Here is a 21446-nt window from a genome sequence, read left to right as displayed (position 1 = left end):
GAAAGTGAGAAAGAGGGAAGGGGAAGAGTGGTGAGAGATAACCGTGGCGAATATCAGAGCCCTTCTGATGACAGCGGGGTCGAATAACGAGGCCCCCGCCATCCACGATAGGACACGGTTCGGAGTTGAAAATTACTTCCGCGTCACGGAGCTTTTCCTGCGGGGGCCAGACGACGACCCTCCGACGAGTACCAGCCGGAGGTGAGTTATGATAGTCTATCGAAGTAAGTTCGTTACCGATGAGATTCTTGATTTTCTATTTATCGGAAGACCCCGTAAGGTAGCTAGGTAATAAGTCTCTCGTGTAGCCGTTGCCTCTCTCCCTCCCGAGCGAAATTAGTTCTTGAAGGAAATATATTGCGGATGCCGGGGTAAATACTGAAAAATCTCCGCCGCGTTTTTTCAGTAATCTTTTTTCTATTACGACCGGCAATTTGCGACGGGGGCGCGATAAATTCGCGTGGGAGAGTGAATTTTAACACTTATACGCGGTAATATCATGTCGAGACGTTGAATAATGTTCACGGAAAAATGGAGTGCCGGATGTGATGAAGCGCGCGTGTGCGCGCGCGAGAACTCGAAAAGATGATTATTGAAAGAGATCAAATAGAGAATGTTCATGAATGAAAGAATTACGAATCGGGAAATCAACACACAAGGTTGGAAATGAGATTTTCGATTCTATTAACCAGAAATAAAAGAAGGAAGGCGCCAATAGAAAGAGATTGGGTTTTATTTGAGGCTGCTGTGAGAAAACGTGGTATGGCAATGCATTTTCTCACGAATCATCTCATTGATCTCACGTTATTATTAATAGGTTTGCGCGCGTGCATTCTTTGCGTATAATGGAATAAAAATGTAATAGTGAGCACAGGAGAGGAGAGAACACGCGCGCATCTACCGATAATATTTGAAAAATGAACCGCGCTCGTTATACGATTGATTATGACTTACTGCACCGTTTCGGTGAGCGGAATAAATGCACTCGCGCTTTATTGTGCATCCATTAAAATTCCATTTACCAATGGTAGCTTATGGCTCGTAGGATAATAGCTGTAGCGGCACTCGATGTCCAATGGAATAGCGTTAACTACCGATTTACCGTTTTTAGTTATGCTGTTTGATCGATTTAGTACGAAATTTCTTCGGCATTTTTCAACGATTCATGAATCATTTTACCACAAAAATTCGCGCAAATCTTAGAAAGGCATTAGAGTGTATATATTGTAATTATTATTGTGTATAGTTATTTTTCTCGCGATATTCGATTAGCATTATTGTTCGTTTTTATGCGATCACTGTAAGCATTTTTCTTACATATTTTATGCTTTTCATATATCATAATAAGCATAAAGTATAGCGAGAAAATTGCAACTTGTCAAATCTACATTAATTATTCTCTTCAAAGTTTTTGTTTTAATAATACCTATTATTTTCCAACGAAAACATAATCAAAATCAAACCGCACTTAATCAATAAAAATTTAAAATTACGTCTATAGAAACATCTCTGCTTAGTTTCATCGCCGCGAGCAAATCGCTTAACTGCCATGATGTATTTTGACGGGCTAATGGATATCGCGAGCAGATTATCATGCTAAAGAGACGTTAATTAACACGTCGCATCCAATAATGGCCGTTCAAATGGAACAGAGGTTCTCATTTATACTCGTATTGTGCACAGCGTTTTCTATAATAGATATAAAAAGAATGAAAATCTCAAGAGCAATATAATATAGGTAAAATATAGGTTTACATTTTATATAGCATAATTCTTTTCTACAAATCTGCAATTGATATAACAAAGATAGTAATGACATGGTGTTTCCAGACACTGTAAGAACAGAAAAGTAACAAGCAATATATTCTATAAAATTTTCATCCATTATTGTGTTTATAAAAAAATATCGAAACATTATAGATCTTTAAATTATGCTTAATATTGGATTAAATTATTATATTATTGTATCTAATAACGTAGAAAATAAATGTCTCCAAAAAAACTTAAATAAACATCCGAAATAATCCACATAGATTTCGAGAACGCAAAAATTTGCACAGAGCACTTCGAAAGTTCGTTGAAATGATTCCATTTAAAAAAAATATATTCGCTGAAAAAAAATGGAATTAAAATCTATTCATCGCTTTTTCATTTTATTTCAGAGCTAAAACCGCCATTCTATGCTGCCGAGGCGGCATACAACTATAGAATTGCTAGATAAATATAGAAATCTTTAAATATATAAATTTTATGGTATTCAAGAAAACTGTAAAATTATAAAAAAACGCACACATAATCATCCATATTAAAACTTTATAAAAGCGCGGCGAAATGATTCTAACACATTTGCGGACGAAATATAGACGAAATCGTTTTATCCTGGTATATCGGATTAAAAGCAGACGGCACTAGCTTTATCAATTTGTAACTGTGCTGAATAAGCCAGGAGAGGGAACTTGAGTTAAATCCAGGAAATCGAGCCGTTTCGTACGGAGTCTGCTAATTTCCCCTCGACATATGTTAGTGTGTATATATAAAGTGAAATAAGGACATTAATATCCAGCTATATAATAATTATATGAATAGAAGAGAGGGTCGGTAGATATTCTAATATAGCTAAAAAAAAAGCGAACATGTTATTCGCGAACAAAAATTAACGCAGTGATATATAGATAAGATTAACACAGCATAGGCTGCATTTATATTAAACTGCTATATCGAACAATCCATCTTCACAATGTGACATGGAATGATGAGATTTATTGGCAGAAAATAAATTTCGTTTCGCGATTTTCCAATATTTCATCTTCAATTCCCGCCGCATAACGCTTGCATGAAATTCACGCGTCGAAAAGAATCGAATTTCGGCACAGAAAACTTAAAATAAAATCCAATTGAAAATTCTGATGATTTTTTATAACATCATATGTGCCGAAATATGCTGCAATATCATATCTAGGCAAGCAAAACGAATGTGCAATTATTATTGCAAAAATAAAAATGCAAGAAAAAGAGAGCAATTTTTATATTGAAAATAATCGAAATATATTCATGTTGTATATATATAATAATAAAACAACCAAAAATATATCATTAAATTTTTATATGCATACATATCTTAGATGCGATATAAACGTGCCATTTCTAAAATTTTCAAAACGTTTCTAAAAAAATATTCAAGATACCCTACATAATAATTTGTTTCATTAATAAAAATCCATTATTAGTTCCGTAAAGAGTATGTACTTTAAATGGAGCTACGTATATTCGCGTGTGTAGTCACTGATAGAGAAATTCGACGAATCACCTAATATCTGCTGATGTGCAGTCAATTCCGGCTTACGGCTCCCAAGAAAGAAATCTCGAACGCGATTCGATCGATGAGGTAGCCAGATGGTACCTACCTCTATGCCACGTCGATTCCTCCATCGCACCCACTTGTTGAACCCCGGCCGCCAATACTCGACAAAGTACTCCTCCGTGTACTCGACCCCGTGACCATTGCCGAATCTGCCCTGCGTTCTGGTGGACGTGAGTAAACGCGGAGTGTGCAAGTTCACCTCCAGATATTCCTTGCCTTCCTTCGTTACCAGGTCCTTCGGGCACCACGCGCCACCGCCCTTGTCTTGTCGTAGCCTGCGAATAATGTCACGAGTTATTACGAACGTTCTTGAAAGAGGTACGTCGCGTGAAGACACGCGAGGAACGCACATGTAGCGAACGCGACGTTCGCGTGACAAACGCACAGGCACACGTTATGCTTTACTATAGCTGCGCAAGTCATGGCGACCGTCATCGACGAAAAGAAGCAATACAAATAATATCCAAGCAGAAGATGTATATATCTCGATTATCGCGAACTTATTATGCAGCTGATATAATTAATGAGTTTCCCGGCCTGGTTTCCTTTCAAGATCAACGGCCGCTTGTGTGTAAATTAATGACGGGGCGATCGATTTATGGACGATCTTTGAATCTGAGCACGCTGCCTTGAGGTTCGCGCGATATTGATTATGAATAACTTATTTTGCAGCGAAGCTTTTATCGCGATAGCAGCTTCTTGTGGACAGAGGAAAATGGAAGTAATTTTTTCAGGACTCTTGGGGGTGAGTCTCTCACGCAAAGGGGAGAACAGAGGCTAGTGATTAGTAGATTCTAAGAAGAAAAATCATGATTATAAAGGACTTGTGTATAAATTAAAAAAAAAAAGTTAAATATTGAAAAAATATCCGTCTCTCCCCTACAGCCATTTATATCTTCAATAGCAGATGTTTGTGATTTAATGTTTGCTTTAAGATGTGTTTATAAAGCTAACGAGAGATTTCAAAAATTAAGAATATCAGATAACAGAAATGTATAGGAAGATTATTGATTCAGGTAAAGTCAACAATGTTCGTGCCGAAGGGAGCGGACCTAAAAGCGGCTATTTCATAAATCAACAGCATTTTTCCGATCTGATTGTTTCTGCAATCAGCATGAGAAATTAAATTATCCTGATACTTTTGCCTCGAGAGATTTCTAAATGCGTAATGTACTTATGCGCATCACGTACACGTTACAATATATACGAGTAATAATTTTCTTCGCGTGCATTAATAATTAAAAACATAAATGTTGAAAACACTTTTGGTTATTGAATAAATGGTTACATGCTGACCTAAAAGATACACAGGAGTTTGTTTGCCCCGATTCTTTGAATTTTTATAGCACAATGCTTTGGCAACAAAACTGTTACATTAAATCTTCGAAAAATATCTTTTGTCAAGAATCTCATCAAAAATTGATAAGTACCAACTTGCTAATTAAATCTCAAAATAAAACTTTGTGCAAATTTAATGAGAAAGTTTATAGGAGACATAATAGCATTATTATCAGGTGTTATTTCCGACGTGCCGTGTCGCGAGCACGCATGGAAATCCATTGAAATACGCACGGTTCTGTCACAAAGGGAGAGAGAATCTCCATGGAAATATTTCAGCTGGTTCAGTCGTGGAGGACTGCCGTACATATGCGGCGTGCCCGCATGTAAACAATAGACCAGGCGAAACCGGTTGAAAGCGTTTGCGGTTAATTAGGCACCAATGCTGTTAACAATGTCCTGGCAAGTCCTCCGTAACCTTGCGTTGCAACGCAATCCGTAGTTACGCAGCTCGACGAGCATGAGATCTCGTTTAAATAAAATCACCTTTGCTTTTTTACGCAACAAATTTTACGACTTAGCTTGACAAGATGCTGATAATCTTAATAAATAAAAAATGTCCATCTATGATCCATCAGTGAGATTGTAGTCGTGATAAAGGCAAAATAGAAATTTGGAATTTCTGTAGCGGCGCTAATTGTCGTAAATAGATGTGACTTTACATTTAGATTTAGAGCGGATTGTTTTATAACACAATACTCATTCATTTGCTGCGAATCGCGGTTGATTTATTGAAATTTCTATTCATCGTTATTTGCACGATTACACATTGATAATGACGCTATTTCCTCTTTTCGCATTTATTTGTGGTCACTACTTTCCATTCATTTCAATTCGTGATAACCGATTGTGATTCAATTTCTGAGATAAAACAAGCTGAAAAGTCTGCCATATAATTTCGATACTAATATAGTTTATTATAATATATTACCATATATATCGAGAAATCATAAATTTCCTCGAATCCCATATTATTTGGAAATCCGAAAATAAAAATCATGTCGAGGATCCTAAAATAAGAGGTTTCATTCTTTCGTTATTTCGAGAAGCGACTTCTGGCAGCGTAGGTACAATATTGACCGTGTTGCAGCATTTCCGCCCGTTAATTGTGCCATCAACGTTTCCAGATGCCCCGTAAATTGGACATAAAAATAAAAGAAAGCGTCGTCCTGGGAATCGTAAAAATTCCCTTATGTGTCCTCTTCGAATCTGAAGGATTCATGGCGTAGAAAATGTCGCACTATCCCGTTGTTAAACAAAGAAACATAAGTGTTAGTTCAAAAAGGCATTGCTTGGAGTTCCTTAAGTCGCAAAGTGCTTAATCAAAAACTTCTTTGGGTTTTTATGAGATCGTAACAAGTTTATGAAGAATGCAAGCAAAATTGCCGTTGCAAATTCATCATGTGGATTATTGATTATACTCTGATTTATCGTTGAAAAAATCGTAGATTAATAATATAATAGAGTAATAATATAATATTATCATCATGTAGTATCATTTAACACCTGTTCCAAATAATAAAGCTTTGTGTAATATTATGGCTTCCTTCAAAAATTATATGTAATAACACATGTATAACATAAAAACAAAATATAAAATATTATAAAAAATATATAATACCAAACTTTACAATTTACCTCCAGAAATAAACTAAAATATGTATAGTAGCTCTCAGTATTAACATAGATCTCCGCTATAAATTTTCCACAATTTTGCGAGAAATTTATAATAACGATAGAAAGATGCAACACTATCGAACGGATCTCCGGTTTCCTCGAAAATAGGTGCGATCCTAATAGGAAGCCGATATTCTTCCCAGGTACAATTTACGGCAGCCAACCGACCGGCCGTTCTACGGCGCGGGTACTCCAAAGTAGTCTCGTCGAGAAAATAACACGAGGGTAAGAGAGCTCGGGCCACGGGCCGACCAGAAGCATTACGACGCCTCATCAGTCGAAAAGTGCATTAGCATTGCTAATGACCCCCGATCGTTACCGCCGCAGCTACCATCCGCGCTGCTTAGCGCGCAGCACGTTTGTTATTCGGAAGTGGGCCACGCCGTAGGGAAGGGAGAAAACAAACCCCAAGGATGGGGAAGAAAGGGGGCGGCCGGTTCCCCCGCAATAATTTTCGCACGACAATAACCTTGCAACGTCACGTAGGTATGCGTCCATTGTTTCATTTGGTTAAAACACCGGATACATTGTACCGGCTCAAACGGCTGGCCGTAGAGCAGAATTTCACGTTGCCTTTTACGCAAAATCCTCGTGGCTATTAACAAATTGATGCATCAAGTTCTCTCTCGTTCCATCCTCGCGTTTGCGGATTTAAAGCGCTCCTTGCGAAATATCCACCATAATTCGTCCGAACCGTAATCCATTCAATTTAGATTATTGTTTTATCACGATAAATATAGAAAATTTACATAAAATGAACCATTTTCAGGCATTAAGCCATGAAAAATTATATCGCGTATGTTTGCGAATATTATACGTATAATACAAGCGCGATAAATATTGAATCGGAAAAGATATTATCGGAATTAAATAGAATAAAGTCAATAACATCTTTTATAATTTACACATCTCTTTGCAAATCTTTTTACTCATCATTTTTTAGTACGATTAAATCAATAGTTATTTCGAACGTTATTCTCATACATATATAATGTATCTTATTACGATTAATCTATCTCGGAAAACTTAAATTTTCCAGTCGCAACAAAACATAGCGCCGATCATTTTCGACCTCTTCTTTAAGGCATATTTATATTCAGGCCGCGCACACGAGTCCGCTTGTTTTCTTCTATTAGCTCTCGGCGTATCCAGCTTTATTCGGAGCCCTCCTCGTCGCCTCGAATAGCTGGTAAAAACTAATTAAATTTTCCCGCGGTATAACGATTTCGATGATAACCGTTATTACGTTTTCGGGTGAACGCGGAGAGAAATGCAAAATGAATAAAATGACAATGCGTTTGTACGTATTGCGCGACATTTTACGACCGTTTTGAGGCTAATCTCCACGCTAATTAGACGCGAAATGAGCAACAATTACGTCTCACCTGGTGAAGGACAAAAACGCCAGCTATGCGCAAGCGACACGAGCTATTCTGAAAACAAATGCTTCCAAGCGGACTGCAGAGATTCAGCTTGAAAATATGTCACTGGTTGGCAACGATGAGCGCTTCAAGACAAAAGACTAGGATCACTCGCAGATATGACGCTTGTTAGTCAAAGATGTACAGTTCCTCCTTTTTCCTTACACGTTGCTTTGTTTTCGGTTAAAATAGCTTCAAATAGCAAAGTGTGATAACAATGTACATATAGAGAGTACGAGATACGTGTTCTAGAGCTAGAGAATAATGTATATACAATATCTATGTTGCAATCTTTATTTAATACACGCGCATAATCTAATTTATATCTATATTTCTTATTTACATTTATATATTGCACAAAATATGTATATAATATGTAATTTACATTGACGCGCTAGAATTTTACATATACAGATAACTTTATAAAATTAAACTTTCGCGTCGACTTTTATGTCATTCAATCACTTTGCCTGTCGTTCATCAATTAAGTAAATTTGCCTGTTAAAAAAAAATACCGTTATCGCGTAACGAAAATATGTTTGCTAATGGGACTACTGGATCCTATACGCCATACAGGGGCAGTTTCATAAATGACCTGATCCTCGCGGTCCGTCCGCTCGATCGAGCTTTTCAGATAACATGTAGAACTATCATGAACTGCATCTGCAGCGAGAGTGCACATAGAAACACTCTAACAGCGCGAGTTATGGCGTGCCGATGTGAGGAAGAACGACGCATATGTCGGGCGCACCGAGCGTCGTTCCCTCTCTCTTCCGAACTTACCGCCATTGTTATCGAATATGCTAGGAATGCTGCTGCCGAATATACCATCAGCCAAATGATCCGTGAAAATTCCGGCTGGCCCGTCCGACTTTACGCCGCGAGCGCGAGAGTTCTTTTTCCCCTTTTTCCCTACGCTCGACGATCGAAGCGAACGGACAGCGTATCATCGTGGAGAGAACCCGGGGATGGATAGGGGCGGGTGTCATACGAGCCGGGAATGTCGTGCCATCGATATTAAAACGTTCGCGAATGACAGTAACGTTCGAGATTGGCGCGCGGTGTTATTATCCCGAGCTATGAAAGATCGGTGGTCTCGATATAACGCGAAAATTCATAATGAACGCGTCGCGGATTTTTATGGACGATATTATGCACAGAGATATATATGTATACTTCTGTGCTTGCGTGAAATTTATTTATGTTTCTGCTAATCTGTCAATCGCGATTTTACGAACGGCAGTAGGAAAGAAGTTGACGTTATTTGATTAATCAGATATTTTGCGAAAATTAAGGAGAAATCAGTGATTTCGGTGAAGAAGATTTATTTCTCGCGGAAAAAAAGAACGGCCAGTCGTGCGACTGAAATAGTTGCTAAAATGCTTTTAAAGTTTGTCGCGCAATTTAATTTACCGTCTCTCGTTTACGTTATCTTTCTTGAAAAAAACTTCTATAATTGATTCTATAAATCAATCTATTGATTCTATAATTAATCAATAAACTTCCGTTCTATATAATTTAATTAAAAGATGAAAATATACCATTCCAGTATAATTATATTATTTAAAAAGCTTCCCCGATTTTAATTACTTTAGTCTACTGTGTATTTCTTTAAATAATAAGCTTCATTAAAACTTTTCAATTATAAGATGGTTTTTAAATTAAGATACTTTCTCAAATTAAAATAATCTAAACAGCCACTTCATTCGGACGGACTGCTTTGTGTATATGTGCGCATCGTCTTGAGAATATTTTTTTAATATCGTGTAATAATATAATTCTATACTAAAATAAATGCGAGATGTGTCAACTGCATTTTTAATTGAAATTTATAGATATTAGTCGTTGCAATGCTCTCGTATATAATATCTGCCATTTGCAGTAAAGAATCATTCGGATAAGTGTTAATGACAGTCTTTATCTAAATTTCATGGCGATTATCGTGCCATAAACTACGCGGTAACTCCCGTTTCCTCTCATGATCTCAATTGTCCATTAATTCGAGATCTCTCTGCGGTCTCTCTTTCCAGTGTTTCGCGACGACAATGGCTACATGTGTTAACTGCAACATCACCGCGATCGAGCATCTTTTTTTCATAGCCTGGTATCAAGAATGATATAACCGAGATATGAAGCGGTACCGGCATATACATTTATAATATCACATCACCTTATCTTGTCGCTTTTGCTTAACGCGAGTAAATGGGAGAGTGAGTCAGGGGCACATCCGGGTCGATCCCGTGGGATGCCCCCGAGGAGTCAAACTCAATCTGCAAATGGTACAATCCCATTTTCGACGCTTCGACGGCGCTTGATCATTCTCCTTTAAAGCCGGGTGTCCATAATGTACCTCGTAACATTTCCCTTTATGATCAGAATGATATAACATGATGTGTTTCATTGTCGTATATTTCGTGATAATATATACTCGCTTCGGCTAAATTATTATTCGCGGCTCGTAAATGTAAAGATGAGCCGTATGGGAACACACAGGTTATACGATGGTATCAGCACTTGAGTCTCTGTTGAGATAATTAAAATGTTTCGTCTGGTGGAGGGAGAAGTGCAGCCATATATTTCGCAATGCGCTTCGCATACAAGATAAAGATTATCAGAGGGAATAGAGAATATAATATTGCACTGCGTATATATATATATTCCTATATTTCTATTATTTCTAAATATACCGAAGAGTTGTGAGTTTTATTTAAAAATATTTATTATATTTAGTATATATTAAAAGTTTTTTTGAGTTTTGACCTTGAAAATGACCTTGTCGCAAATTTTCATTATCACATTTGTAATCAGCGTTAAAAAATACAAAAAATAGTGTAGTTTCAAAAAAATCGGAGGGTTCACCTATTCGGAACTTTATCCAAAAATATCAATCGTACGACAATCGCATAAAGCACACGAATGATTGAAGTTTCCCTGCATAAATAATAACAATCGAATCAATTCTCGGACAATTCTATCGTAACAGGGAACAAGGGAACATTAATATCCACAACAATTTAGAAACTTTTCTGCAAAACCTGTACGGCCATGTCCAGAATGGCGATGAAAATTGTCTGGGCGATCATATTTCAGCGCCGACAGTCCGCACAATTCGCCACCGACTCGACCGGAAACTATCTCGGGCGAATATTTGTCTCGCGGGTCATGTTAAGCGGGCCAACGTTTTTTCGTCGCACTACACTGACAGAATTCTGTGTTGTCAACGTATCTAAAACTTCGAGTCATGTAGCGAATGTATCGATATCCAAATGCCGGCGCTCGGCGGTCGTTAGTGGGAGTTTCGTTCAACTCGCTTCGTGATTTTTCGGAACAACGTGAACTGAAAAGTTCGTCTATCACAGCGGCAACGCTCAATGTATAAATATGAAAAATCGAGCAAGCCGCTAACGAATAAACGTATCTTTTTTAAATTTTTATGCGATGGCCGAGTATTGATTCAACAAACGTCATCACGCATACAGGTCTGATCAATTTGTTAATAACTACTTAAAGAATAATCTTAAAAGTGCGTTCTTTGGTAACAATGTTGAACCAAAGTTGTCAAAGAAAGAAAATGAAAATTATGTTTTCGAAAACAAATTGTACGCGTGTACGATTAGATTTACCGTGATTACAAAATTATATTAATAAGGTGTAATGATCTTGAGAAAAGATGTGTTTTCTGAGCAAGTCTTTCATGTCGCGATTCTTCCTCTATAAAACAATACGGTACGCTAACTTTCAACGTGTAACAACTTTAAGTTTGCGGGGCACACTTGGTTGGAAAGTCCAAGTCTTGTTTCAAGGAAGAAAGTTTCGCGAGATGTACGAATTGTAGCTATCGGAGTGAATACCCGACATGAGGATTTCTTAGCACTCTATTATTGTTAAGAGCTCTATTCCGACATGTGTAGTTGCTTAAATTTTCTGAATAAAAAAATAAATAAATAAATAAATATGCATATATGATACTCGATGAGCAATCAGAAAATGCGCGTCAAAAGTTAATTGGAAAATTCGAATATACTTGTCGAATCATAAGCGTGTTCATAAAGTCTGAAAGGATGAGAGTCACATCCGTGCATCAATGATGATTTCATGGACGAATCTCCGCGATCGTTAACGGAGAATTCGTTTCGGTTGCTCACGATTTCCTGACAGTATGAGGAATAGAGGGAGATAGGAAGCCCCGATATGTCAACGTCGCTGATATTCGATGAATCGGGACTGAAAATCGCGCACCCCTACACATGCACGCGTACCGGGGTATCGTATGCACATAAATACATACATACATACATACACATACATACATACATACATACATATATATATACACACACACACACATATATATATATATATACATATATGTGTGTGTATATGAGGGCGTATGTACGGTGCGCGTTGATGTGTGCAGCTAAATATAGAGAGCAACGTTCACACGCTCGACACGGAACACGGAAGCGGCGAAATAGATTTTCGTTATCGCCACGTTCTCCCCGTTTCGCATACGACAGAATAATATCTCTCTGAGGCAGATCGACTGCCGAACTTCTCCATAGAAATTCGATATCGCGATATACGCCCCTCGCACTGATATCTTAAAAGATGCGATATTTCCGTGCGATCATCAGAAAGCATCTTAGAAAGAAGTTGGCACGCAAATTCTTACGTTAACGAACAACTTTTTGCAAAAAGAGAGAGAGAGAGAGAGAGAGGCGTGGCCGCAGTTCAGACGCGTCGCATAAAATGCGAACTTTTCTAGCTGCACGGCATAATGTATTCCGCTCTCTATGAAAAAAGATTGAAGTATAGCACCTCTCACCGCAAACAGATGAATTAATAAGACATAAACTTTCTGGTGACCCAGTTGTATCTTAACGACTATGTTAATGTAACGAAGGTAAAATTTCGTCGCGGAAAGCTCTTATCACATTTACTGCGACGGCAGTTTGTCTCTCCTCTGTTCGTTTTAAATCGAATCTTCCTATACGAGAAGAATACTTATATAATTAAGGAGCGAGCGTTACATCAATGAAACGATTCGCAGCTAACGGAGGTGGTGTGACAAGAGAAAGAGTTCTCGAGTCGAAGAAATGAAATTCGTGACGTTCGGAAATCGAGGAATAAAATCTTGATAATAAACGTCTCGTTTTTACAAGGTAAAAGAAAAAAATACAGTCTGTAAGTAATGGATATTATTGTATTATACAAAGAAAAAATAACGATCAATTATTAACTATTCCATTTGACTACTACACAAATAAAGATGTATGCCTTGACGTACACGTTAACTTGAAAAAAAATATTGCTGACATATATTAACGTTTAACTTCTCATAATAGTTTGTGGAAGTGACATCTGTTTTCAACTTCCTCTTTAAACATGCTCACATCGACTTTTGAACTGTCCTCCAAGATGCATCCGGGACATACATCTCCGCGCCAGAGAGAGTCTGTTTTGCGCATGTTGCACGTAAATACAGCGTGTCGCGTGGAATGCATGTTTCGTTTATCAAAAGAATTCCACCCGTTCTTGGCCCAGGTCCCAGAAGAACGGACGGCCGGAACTGGATATCAGCGCCGTAAAACGGAGCCGGTCCCTGTTCAGGGTGTTGCGCTCTCGCGCGCACCCTCTAAACTCCCTCCCAAGATTTATACCACCAAAGTACATCGTCACGCGAACGAGGCTTAAGCCACGAAATGCGCGGCGCATTTCGGTGGCGCGATACGACGCATCCCTCGAATGCCTGTTCCATCAAGCCACGACGACGACGACGATGATAGCAGTTGCTCGAGCGATACAAGCTCGAGAAAAAAAGGGGCAAGGTATCGGAGGAGGAGATGGTGGTGTTACATAAATCACCGAAACGAGAGGGACGGGGAGAGGTGAGAGAGCTACCGAAGGCACCGAGGTTTTCGAATCGTAACAAAGTGGAAGATAGCCAGGCTCGAAGGCTGGAAGAATATGGCTACCATTTTTCCTCGGCTTCGGCTGCTGAAAGCACACGTAACGACGTAGGACAGTTTATGTCCGCGTGATTCTGGGACCACCCCTTGCCCGCGATCCCTTAATAGATCTTCTCCCCTACTACTTTTTCGCACGTCGAAGATTTCGGCTTGTCACGCCTCGGGCCTTCGTATTCTCTCCCTTTCCCTTTTCCGTTTTTTTTCTCCGTTTCTCTCTCTCTTTCTCTTTTTCACCCTTCTCGTCTATTTCGTTCCACGTTTTTCCCTGCTTCTTACATCGGAGCCACCACTACGGACGTCTCCTTTTCGTGCCAACTCTAAAGCGATACGAATGGCCCCGGCGCCACATACACGAAAACGAAAAACTTTTTCGTTGCATGTCCGTCCGCTTTTCTGTCCAGGCCCTTATCGATCGCGCCTCTTTGTGCGTGGACACGCTTTCTCGCATCGTTCCGACTTCTACTTTGTCCTTTTGTATTTTGTCCGCTGTCTGCTCTCCGCTATTGTTTGTCCTCGCATCGTTATTTACGTCGATGTTACCGCGCACACTAATTACAACTACGTGTAAAGAGAGTATATTAAAAAAACTAAAAAGAATGTATATTTGTGTTTTAATATAATAAGCTTTAGCACTGCAGCTTAATATAAACGACAATATCAAGTTGTAAAATATAAGCTCCAGATGTTTTATATGTTATTTAACAAAGCGTATCGCACAAAGGAATGAAACGTCGTATGAAACTAATTGGCTCGTTAAAAGTATTACGCGGGTACATGTGCAGAAATTACGTTTTCGCTATTTATTATGTATATCCTACTTAACCAGCTGGCGGAATGGATAACAATGACCTTAAAATGTCGCAGCGCTGCCTTGTCGCGGCCGTCTCTAACAAAATGTACGATGCAATTTCGTTACGGCGGAAAACCGAGGACATGTACTTTGAAATGTAGTGCTTTAACGCTATGCGTGCAACATTGTATTCATATTCCGCAAAGTATAGAGCATGGCGGAGCAATATCTTATTCGAGTCCTTTGTCCCTCTAGGCCCCAGTCCCCCCCCCCCTCCCGACCTCGCGATGCGGAAATCTATCCTTCATCTATAATTATAATCGTATACGCAGGCGTGATAAATCCTACGTTATCGCGGATTCCGGCGCGATAACACGTGTATCACGATAAACGTCGGTACAACTATTCAACTACTACCGTAGTTGAAACTAGATTCAAAGCTAGATACTCGTCGAATACCGCGCGAGTGTCTTTGCTCGAACACTCACGCTTTGTGACACCGAAAAGATTTTATCGTAATGAAAGCTTCCAAAGTGATTACCCACGAGAAGCCGGGAACCCGCAATTATACAATTTCATTTTACAGCGAATACGTTTTACGGCGTTTGCCGTTTTCTCACGATGTCAATTCTCTTTAATTATATTAGAATCTTTCTTCAGCTTTAAACGGTTCGTACATATGAAATATTTCGAACGATATATAAAATCGGATAATATAATAAAAGACTTTTATCTTTCAATAAAATAAACTTTATAATTATATATATGCAAGATGTCTCTACTCAAATCTTGTAAAAATATGCCCTGAGAATTTCCTGATCTTTCAAGTATTTGTGTTCAAAGTTCTCAAAGAAAACCAATTTATAAGAAAATTATCAAAGTAATAAAATTCAGTGACAATTCTTTAAATTTTCCAAGTAAAAAAGAAATTCTTGAGAATTTAAGGTTTTGCAGGTTTTCCCAAGAAACAGACGCCCTATACTCATGCTTTGATCTGAATTTCGTGTAAAAATCAGTAATGTATTCAATGTATAAATAAATGCGAGGAATAAAAAAGTAATAAAGGAAGCGTATAAACGAGTTAACGTCACAAATTAAAACGTATATTTGCTAACTATCGAGACGTGTGGTAAGTAACCTTGTAGACACCATGGCGGGCGAATCGCGGTCCTGAAAAATTAACCGGTCCTGGGTTATCGTACCCCTTTTGAGAGAGGGTGCGGCGCCTTGCTCTAATACAGATTTATTGCCACCTAAGAGCCGGAGCCAGGCGTTCTAATACAGGTATTATGCTGACGCAGGCACAGGAGGAATTTACACGAAATTGGAGGTAATTTGTAGGGGTCGAGCGCGCCTCCTCCCTCCCCTTCTACCGTCGCCGTCGCCACCGACCTTCTTTCGGTCGCTACTACCCTATCCCCTATTACATCGTGCCGGACTTGTGTGTGGCCGTGTATCCCGAAACTCTCCGGTAACGACTTGCTCGAAGGACGTAACTCTCCAGCGAGAGCTATCTACCTCGAAATATGTAGCCGCGTGGGCCGCTTTTTGATTTACGAAGTAGATCGTTAATTAAAATGTCATGGCTGATCGGTCGCATACGACGGTTTAATTAAAATTTTTTAATTGTCGAGCACGCGCGGCCTACGATCTCACCGCGATGATTTTTCAAAAAGTATATGTGTATATATATATATCATTAATGTTTGGCTGACAGCTTAACGAGAGTATCAAAATACGAAACCGGTTATTATCGGAGATCGCTTCACGCTTTTCGATGAGCGCAAAGAGCCTACCGTAAATTGTCACATATCGTTGACGAGATCGATCCACTCGACACACAGTTCGCTTCTGCGGTCTGTATTGTAGATAGAGAACTCGTTATTAATGATGAAAGTGCGAGGATACTATATCTACTAATCGTGGATGATAATCTACCAATTTCATCGAGGCGATCGATCTTAATTTTTTTCCATCATTGATCCTAAATAGAGATTATTATATACGTGTGTTAATTATGTGTCTACTAGCGCGATGTATTTTGTATTTTGTATCAAATTATTTAAAATTATTAATCGTTATATATTTGTTTTGTCATACAATATTATAAAAAAAGAAATTTTATAATTGTTATAATCATGATTATTAATAAATAAACGAATGTGACTTAAGAAGATTGCAACTATCGTGAACGAAAAGAATATTTCTCGAAAAATTAACTCGCCATTGGCCGTGCGGACTTATTAAAGGAGATTTTCGTTCCTCCATAACATCTCATAATCATCATTAATTCGTTTCCCGATAAGAGAGACTTTTACAACCGTGCTTTCGAGGCCGCGTGTTATATAAAATTTTAATACATCTAAGGTATGGGACGCGAATGCCTTACTAGCGAGTGATTTTAATCTCGGCGTTGTAATAAGGAATAAAATGAACCATAGGTAGCACAGGCACCTTAATGCCATTGCGCGAGACATTCTTTCGTGTCACGCGATTTACATTGCGAGGTTAAAAGAATTCCGATACTACAGTGTGATGCAGATGGCAATTACCTAATTTAATTCTAACACAACGTAAAAAGCGTGATATACATGCGCCGGCGCGTTATATTATTTTATCTTCAAATCTGTTCCAAGATAAACTCTGCACTTTTATAATTAATTAAAACTTAATGAAAGTGCGATGGATTATTTGTGCAAACTCTGATATGTACCTTATATTTTTAGATATGTATCTTATATTTTTAGATACATTCCGATATCATTTTTGGTAAATAAAACAAGGAAAAAAATATACGTAAAAAAACAAATAGAAACTTGATATCATTCATATAGATTGATATAAAAATTATGAATATTATAAAAAATGTGAATTATACAAATTTTCTAGCGAGAAGATAAAGTGATAAAAAAATTACGATTAAGAGACTCTGTTATTACACTAAACAACGGAATTATAAACGCTTGCAAAAGCGTATAGTTCCGAGAATATTCGTTTCTCTGAGATACCAAAATGGTCGACTCGCTTGATGCCAGTCTCGCGATACGATTGTTCTCCTACCTGGCATGTTTCGGTCCGAGACTGGGATCGTATATAGAACTCGCCGAGATGTCTTCATCGGGGATTTCTCCGTTCTCCATACCCAAAGCCGTAGTGCATTGTCCTGAAAACAATTCATGATTATATTAGGCAAAATTCAATATCAATCTTCATTTCGTTAATGTCGCGCATTAGAATGAAAGTTTCGAATGGGCGATGGTGATAATTATGGAATATTGTTTCGGCAAAGATTCAGCTTTTACCAAATAAATTATTAAACAGTTAATTTTGCATATTTACATTTTCATATATTTCTAGTGTAGTCAGATTCATAATAGTTTTATTCTGACATGTTTAACAATTTTATTTACCTCTCTAATAATATTATTATAAAAATGTATAAATCCTCCAACAAAATCCTCAAAAATGCTGGTCATCACAAACATGTAATTTCGTATTCTGTTGTAATTTCATATTCTGCTGCACGTAAAAAATAATTTAAAATAGTAATAAATATCTCCTTTTTAAGTTCCTTTTTTTGTCTACGAGTTATCAGCTGTTTTCACAATCAAGAAAAAGACAATATATTCGAGATATCGATGGAAACAATGTGGAGCGTCTGTTAGTTAATATAACAAATTCGATTCTATCGTATTTTCTTCTTTCTACCAACAAGACAAATATTAAAGCACGTAAAAAAAAAATTTCTCAAAACATTTTATTGGTCTTTTGATTCGATATAGACAGGGGTTTCCTTTTCTTTCTTTATTCCTCTATCTCTCTTGTGTGTACTTTCTATTTCTGTTTCAATATCTCCAAATAGAAAACATCGAAGAGAAAATAAAATAATACACGTATATACTGACGATATTCACGCAGGATGGACACAATAAAACGACGCTTTTTCTGATATCTGTTTTTTCGCCCGTTGTATATATAAAATGATTTCGCAACGTCGCTGACAATGAGAAAAATCGATAGTAGAAATATCAACCAGCAAAGGTATCACCGATGATAACGTCGTTATATATACGCGGGACATGATAAATTCTCGAATTCGCAGGAGCCAGCCCGGCCAATACATATCTTGGCGCGTGCAACGTTACTACGCTTAAACTACGGTATACTGCAGTTACGTCGGAAAGTTTCAAAACTGCAGAATGTAGCGGACGTGGGATTAGCCTAGCCTCCGGAGCTACTACCGGTCGGCTATGGTCTCCATGAGCCGGTATTACCGCGAACAAAACTTCGTTTGTGTTTGTAACTGTCCCCTACGTTTCACCTACCGTGCATTATACGGCAAAACTTCATCCGGTATGCGCCGCGATAGTGCGACTAAAATCTGCGTTCGACATGTCTAAAAATGTCAAACGCGGGATTACCATGTTTTCCATTTATGAGTTTTCTATAATTTTATACCTATATATATATCGTGCCTGTAAATATCTGGTATTTATTACTCATAATTTTTTAATCTGATGTATCTCGTCTCAATCTTCTTTCATTAGATTGTTAGAGAATTCATAAGATACAAATATATCAGTAATTGATAAACACACACATAAAAAACTATCTATCACAAAATTAAATAATCTGATAAATATTTAATCAAGTGTAATATTACGGAAAATTTGAATTCAGTTCGTTCTCAATCATGAATAAGAGTAAATATGAGAACTTATTATTTCGAACGTACAGTAAAACGGCTGCTAGTAATTAAGATAAATATTGAAAAATTACGTTCCGCAGATTCTATCAGGTTTTTTTTGTTAAGAATAGTTAATATATCGCAGAATGGTTGGTAATAGCATAGAACTCATTTAATAAGGTCCATTTAACACAACTTCTTCTTCTCGTGTTTGCTGTTTTATTAAAATTTTATGACTTTTCTAGTGCGCTGCAAACTGGATTCTTTGCATTTTTTCATAAAAAATGCGCGCTATTTCCTTATTACATATTAGACTTTATTACATTTTCTTTATATAATTCTTTACTTGATTCAGTGATGTGAGTTATTACATTTCTTTATAACTATTTAACAATTTAAAAAAATAATATATACGTAATGCATTTGTAAGCTTATATAAACAGAGGCAACATTAATTGAAACACGCGTGAAATAAAATCACATGTTCTAATAAACTGAAAATATGAAGCCGAGAAAATCGCGTTATGTTGCCGCGTGTGTATAAAAGTATAATAACCATTGGAGTCTCTCTCCATTCAGACTCAGCAACTTCGATCGTATTTGCACCTAGTATTCGCCTTTATGTTGCATCCGTTAATGCAACATAGTGCGAATGAGATGAACTGTGCCGTAATTATCAAACTAACCTGGATTTAGCGAGCCACACTACTGGTGCATCAGATGTTTCGCGCCCGAAAATTATCCAACAAGCAAAATACTCGTTGCACTTAATTATCGCATTGTATTATATCTCTCCGATAAAGAGATAAAAAAGAAACGAATTACACATAACTATATAAAAACATGTAGAAAAAGCTTTTAGATATATTTGTATAAATAAAATAATATTTTTACTTTATCCAACGTACTTCGATCCTCAGAATAAACTATCTGTTTGTACGTAATATCTGTAGCTTAAGGTACAATACTTTTATAGCAATTCACATTCTGTATTTTAACGTTCAAGCGTTTGTGTGTACATTGTTTACAAGAGCGCATGGCGTATCTCGTGTGCATTGAATATCCAATGTATACAACGATAACGGCTATGAACCCGAGCTTTAATGTCGTGTCCCAAAGCAATAAGTCAAGCTGACATATTGAGATATCCTAGACGCGATGTGTTTTCGAGCAACATGCAGGATAATGAACGATTCCAATAATTTGTGATATGTGATTGACAGTTCGATTTGCTAAAAGCTTAAAAGTATTCAAATCTGACGATCTATAATATTTATAGCATTAATTATATCTATTTAGAATATTAACCATCAATTAATATATAATCACTATCGATAAATATAAAATAAAAAATTAATAACAAAATATTTAAATTGTTTCATATACGTTGGATGTTGTAAGCTCGAATTTTTTTATTTTTTTCCTAAACGATATATTTCTTAACGCAATAAAGATAAGGTGAGAAAAATTTAATATCAGTACGAGTAAATGCGAGTTGTAACGTATTCCTGTTTTACGGATATCTCCATTCAACGTAACATCTTCTTGCAGGCAACATACAATTAATTTGCATAAAAATATAGCGGATAAGCGGTAAACAATGAGCGGCGGGAGTCAGAACTGCGGCACGCCAGAACGAATCGGCACAATGCGCAGCCCGCTCTCGCTCGTCTGCATCTGAGCAGCTATTAGATAGTATTGTTAATTCGTTGTGCGGCTGACATTTCATTTACGAGGGTACAATGCCTCGGTGAGGCCAGGTGTGTAGGCGGTACGCGGCATTATTACGTACGCGCTTCAGTGCCGGGAGAAGAAAAAAAAGAAATTAGTACGCACGACATCCTCGGTGGATATCATGCCTTTTCCGCTCGTATAACAAAGGGATCTGAAATCATCTGGTCCGTGACTTTCTTTATTAGCACATTGTACTTTAAATTTTTATTAAAACTTTGCTATTTAACGAAATAATTGTCATAATAAACACAAAGATTAATTCTTAAATATTTTTAATAAAATTATGCTGAAATAGATCTTTCTTTCTCTCCATCCTAGATTTTTATCGAGCGAAAGAACCGCTCATTTCTGTTCGCGATCGCCCATGTTACCCTTATTTTTTTTTTTCTAATGATAACAATTTTATGATCTCAGTAAAAATACGATATTTATAAGGGCTTCAGTATCTGTCCTCAATATCGACTCAGCA

At 37.4% G+C, this 21446-nt stretch overlaps 1 protein-coding gene across 1 annotated transcript in view; it reads right to left on the bottom strand.

The window, feature by feature from the left end:
- LOC115233817 (discoidin domain-containing receptor 2) overlaps positions 1 to 21446 on the bottom strand; it is a 176757-nt gene that overhangs the window by 53284 nt on the left and 102027 nt on the right. Inside the window, exons 3-4 of the mRNA XM_029804417.1 lie at positions 17617 to 17719; positions 3405 to 3636 (exon numbers count right to left, since the gene is read on the bottom strand). Of these exons, the coding sequence (XP_029660277.1) occupies positions 3405 to 3636; positions 17617 to 17719 (335 nt within the window). The remainder of the gene's footprint in view (positions 1 to 3404; positions 3637 to 17616; positions 17720 to 21446) is intronic.

This window comes from Formica exsecta, unplaced genomic scaffold, assembly GCF_003651465.1.
Source record: "Formica exsecta isolate Colony F162 unplaced genomic scaffold, ASM365146v1 scaffold191, whole genome shotgun sequence".
Classification (NCBI taxonomy): Eukaryota; Metazoa; Arthropoda; class Insecta; order Hymenoptera; family Formicidae; genus Formica; species Formica exsecta.
Note: the sequence above shows the minus strand (reverse complement) of the source record. Positions and strands in the feature narration are given on the sequence as shown.